A 5,160-nucleotide genomic window follows, 5' to 3' on the forward strand; every position below is an offset into this window, starting at 1 on the left:
ACTGAACAGGTGTGTCAAAAGCAGCGAGGGAAAAAAAACAAGAGTAGGTGCATCTTTCAACTGGTGCTTAAAAGTGTTAACTGATGGAATCCACTCTGAAAGGAGAGACAGAGGGAGGCTTTGCTGTTGGATGACTGAAGTTTTTGCTCAGTTCTAACGGGACACAAGTCTTTGACACACCTGCTTGTTTGTTTCAAAGTTTTGCACAGATTGTGATCTTCCTGATACAGCTGCACTGTTTGTGTGAAGTTAAAACTGTTATGGGTTGCTTCGCTTGGCGAACAGTCTTATCACTGATTGGGGGGAGTTTGTTTTTTTTTTACAATTTGAAATATTTGTATGCACCAATCAATATCTCTCTTCATTTGCCTAATTTTCAAATGAATGAACAGAATGAGTCATGATGGCATTGGTGAGTTAATGAATTCCTGGCTGCACAATTTTTAGAAGGGTGACTGTTAAATGTGAGGAATTAATTGTGGTGAAATAATTCAATTCATTTGATCTTTTTTCAAGTGGGAGGCCTTTTTACAGGTGACCTGTTTGATTCCTGCCCAAATATAATTACAATGTTGTTGCAATGATCATTTCAGGGTTTTCATTAAAATCTTTCCAGTGGTTGATAAGATATGTTTTTGCTAACGTCCTGATGCATCTCAGTAATCCAGGTAGGAAAAATCAAAAAGAAAAAATAAATAGGTCCTCTGGATGGGTCCTTCTTTAGTGAAACGTTTCATCTCTCCTCCAAGAGACTTCTTCAGTCTGAAGAGTTTCAGGTGAACTCAGCCTTATGAGCACTGCCTCCATTTGGACAAACAGGTTAGTCACATGCAAAAGAGGTGATACCCAACACAAAGAGGGAAAGAGGGACAAAAACAAGGGGACGTCGAGCCTCGCTTGCATTCACTACATACACATAACACGACACGGGTCAGGTGATGGGGCACAGAGCTAATCAAGCCTATTGTTAGGCGATGGCCCTCTTTTGCATGTGACTAAATAAATCTAAACAAGCCTATTGTTAGGCGATGGCCCTCTTTTGCATGTGACTAACCTGTTTGTCCAGGTGGAGGCAGTGCTTATAAGGCTGAGTTCACCTGAAACTCTTCAGACTGAAGAAGTCTCTTGGAGGAGAGATGAAACGTTTCACTAAAGAAGGACCCATCCAGAGGACCTACTTATTTTTTCTTTTTCATATTTCGCTAACAGACAGACAAACAAACATTGAGTTCACCCACCTGTCAACAGCAATGGCAGTGAGGGTGAAGACTGAAACGTACACGGTGACAGGTTGGATCAGGAACACCAGGTAGCACATGGAGCGGCCAAAAACCCACCCGTGCGGGTTGAAGGCGTAGGCGAGCGTGAAGGGGACGCACGTCACGCACATGAGCATGTCAGAGAAGGCCAGGTTCCCGATGAAAAAGTTGGTGACGTTGTGCATCTTGCGCGTTCGGCAGATGACGTACAGGAGCAGGTAGTTCCCGACGACGCCCACCGCCACCACTAGCACGTAGCACGGGATGATGAGAGGCTTGAAGGTCTGCAGCAGGGCCACGTCTGCAAACTGGGAGCTGCGGTTGGTGGAGTTGCTCTGCACCACGACCTCGTAAACAGCCGGCCCAGCCGAGCCACTGTGATTGCCTTCCATCGGAGCCGAGCTCAGTCTTTCAATGCCTGAGCTGAGAAACATACAGAGGAGCAGGTTCACAGCTGTCATAACAGACCATTAACAAGCTCTCTAAAGGCCAGATTATCAGGTACACACAAAATGCAAACAACATGTCAATGAAAAGAAGTTCATGACATTTATAGAAGCGACGACTATTAGTGGAAAATGCAGGCTTTTTACAAACACACTGACGCAGAGACGGCAGGAAAAGTGATTATTTTAAAAAAGGCATTACATTATAAGTTGGTATAACATAAAGTAATAAAATATGCTATTTGACAAGGTTGTGTCCTGATTTGCATGGACTGTAAATCAGCAAAATGTTTGGTGCTTTTAGCATCTGCGTGACTCAGGTCCATGATTTTCAAACATTTTGTCTATTTATGCTTATTTGCATCTCAGCTGAGGCTAAGTTAGGGAGGAAATTAAATAGGTAGAACTTTATAACTACACCTTACTTAATCATTAGTTAATTTTAAAAATAACTTCAATTAAGGAAGATTTATAGTTAAGATAAGACAAAACAAGATAAGATAAGATAACACTTTATTGATCCCACAGTGGGGAAATCTGCACGTAGGCTATAAATTAAAACATTTATTAATGCTTTACTAACAAAAGTTGATTACTTCCAAAACCATCATGGTTTATTCATGCTTAGTAACTCATGAAACATTGTTTATGGTGAGTGGGGATGGATTAAGAACTTATAAGTGTAAGTGGGCCCATTGCTCTCCCCAAAAAGACACTGGTCTTTATTCAAACCTTTGCATCCCTTGGATGAAGGACACAAGGTTAGAAACACTCAGTGTTCTGAGCTTTTTGGGATCCATAAAGGGTCCCCAAGAATTATTTTCCCTGTTGTTGAGACCACAGCAGTTTCTAATCCTTTGAAGTGAGCCTGACTGCCAGCTTGAGGTAGTCAGCTCTCTCGTTACCATTACTGCCAGTGTGTCCTGGTTTAACAATAACACTGTTGTCTCTCCCCAGTTAGTTCACTGCTTCAGCACACTCATGTAATGACGTAAAGTGTGGCCATAATAGCAGCTTGGCTATCTGTTAGTATGACTATTTCCTTCTGTGTACAATGAAGGTCTTTGAGAGAAGCCACACACTGAATGATTGTATATACTGTACCTCAGTTGCAAAACAACCTAGTGGGTCCTGCAGTTACTGGAGCAACATCACTGCCCAGTCTCAGATTCTAGTGGGCTTTGAGTCAGATAGGTTTTTCCACCTACCAGACTGGCGTAGCCTTATTGCACTGGATGCAGCCTCTGATGCTCAGGCAGGCCATTTGTTGCACATGGGTGAGCATCACTCTTGCCACCTCAACTTGGACTCGAACCCACCACGGTTTACCAGCATAGTATAGCACGGGGTGGACTATGGCCATGTAGATCCATCTGATAACCTTTGGGGTAGCACACCAACGACTACCTGCAATTCTACGGCACTGGTGTAGGCACATTGCACCCGCTTCGGATGTTATCATCCATTAAATGGACTTTATTAGCCGTTATCAGTCCCATAGAATGGCTTCAGATTGGCTTCAGACTGTCCCGACTGTGCCGCCTAGTGGGTTCTCCATCCCATAGAATGGCTTCAGACTGTCAGCTGTTTAGTATGAGGCATAAAACCACTAAGGTTTTTTTATGCAATCTGGTTAATATGAGGAATAAAGCCACTAAGGTTAATTTTAGAGAAAATGACATGGGCTACGATGAAGTAGACCGGACTCCGGCGGTAGCAGATTGTTGCATTCCAACGTATATGGTGCTGATAACCCACTAGGGGGCACTGTCAGGACAGTCTGAAGCCATTCCATGGAACTGATAACTGCTAATAATGCCCATTTAATGGACTGATAACATATGAAACGGCTGCACATTGCTGCCTTCTTACACTGTTCATTTACGTCTTTTTCCAATTAATCATCCTGTCTATATAGACACACAGAAATTTAACTGACTCTGACAGGGAGAGTTCTAGACCCTCCAACTGTGGAGGTGAGTAACCCTTCCTTGACTTAACACGTGAACTCATGAATTACCTAAAAGATAATGGATGAATAGATGAACGTTGTTCTTGTTTTTAGTTTTCTGATCAATTTTATTTGATACTTTCATTTAATTGTTTGCTTTAATTTAATTATGTGTCGTATTCTCCTTTGAGAATGAGGCCTTCTGTCTTAATAAAACTGCTTGCATAAATAAAGGTGAAATATTGCATATTTCACGGTCAGCAAATTGACTCTCTTGATGATGAATCTATCCTATAGATTTTCACTACAGCTACACAAGATTAAATCAATTAAAATAAATGAAGTATTCAGGTTTTTGTACTCTCATTCTACTAGTTTGAGGAGGTCTCTCCAATGAGCGTGCCAAGCTTGGCAACCTTTTGAAAAATGGCCCGGAGTTGTTTTTTTATTAGCAGGAATGACCTGGGATGATTTTATTCTATAGATCTTTGTCCTAAAATCACTTCAAAATATGCTTGCCTTGCATCCACCAATGCAGTTAGAAAGAAAAAAACATTTTACTAAGCAAAATCCTACGTGACAAGTTAGATCTTGAAGGACTTTTTGTGACCTTCATGAAACATCTGATAAGCATTCTTGTAAATGTTTGTGTGTTATTGAAAGAAATGTGCCTTTCTATGAGTGGCTAAAAGTGTGGGAGCTTTCAGAGTGCAGAGGCTGCATCCTCTAATACACTCTGATAGAGACGACTGCCTCTTTAACAACTCAAATGACAGGATGCAGTGGTGTAGCATTAGAAACGCAGGTTTTAAAGAGGCTTTTTAGACTTTGTGAAGAAGAAACCCCATTTTTGACTAGTAATAAGAGTACAAAAGCCTATGCAAGTATATTAGTACAAAAAATAAGGAAATGTGTGTTATTATTTCTTTGTTGTAACGATGCTTCTTGGTAATAAATCGTATAGTGGGCATCTGATTGGCAGCACCTGGGGTACCAGAGGCTCAAAACAAGAGTCAACAGCAAAGTTGTTTGGCAATTTTTTTTCATGTGAGTAACCCACAGCTCATCACACAAATGCATGTTCCTTACAAATGTTGCACCATTTAAAAGATAATTTAACAGGCTTTCTAATAGCATAAGATTAATTGCCAAGAAGCATTTTTATGACAAATAAATAATCTACCAAAGACAAATTTACTTACTTTTTGTGTTTTACAAGTTGAGAATAAAACAATAATACTATAAAATTTAGTGCACATACAGAATATTATTTTTTCTATTTTTTACCTAAAGATCCAACAAGTAAAGATGGTTTTTAAGGGTTTTTGTCATCATTCTTTGCTGCTAAGGAGCTGGTTGTGTGTTTTGCATATCATCAGTTTGCTGCATGGCATATTTTACAGCTACAACACAGATGATGACTCTTTATGGCTGCACACTTTAGTGACAATTCTCTATTACACACACACACACACACACACACACACACACACACACACACACA

General features: G+C 40.6%; 1 protein-coding gene across 1 annotated transcript in view; it reads right to left on the reverse strand.

The window, feature by feature from the left end:
- Positions 1–5,160, reverse strand: part of LOC106514488 (prolactin-releasing peptide receptor) — a 9,845-nt gene that overhangs the window by 2,615 nt on the left and 2,070 nt on the right. Inside the window, exon 2 of the mRNA XM_014003781.1 lies at positions 1,239–1,682. Coding sequence (XP_013859235.1) covers positions 1,239–1,651 — 413 coding nt within the window. The 5' untranslated portion in view covers positions 1,652–1,682. The remainder of the gene's footprint in view (positions 1–1,238; positions 1,683–5,160) is intronic.

This window comes from Austrofundulus limnaeus, unplaced genomic scaffold (genome assembly GCF_001266775.1).
Source record: "Austrofundulus limnaeus strain Quisiro unplaced genomic scaffold, Austrofundulus_limnaeus-1.0 Scaffold20, whole genome shotgun sequence".
Taxonomy (NCBI): domain Eukaryota; kingdom Metazoa; phylum Chordata; class Actinopteri; order Cyprinodontiformes; family Rivulidae; genus Austrofundulus; species Austrofundulus limnaeus.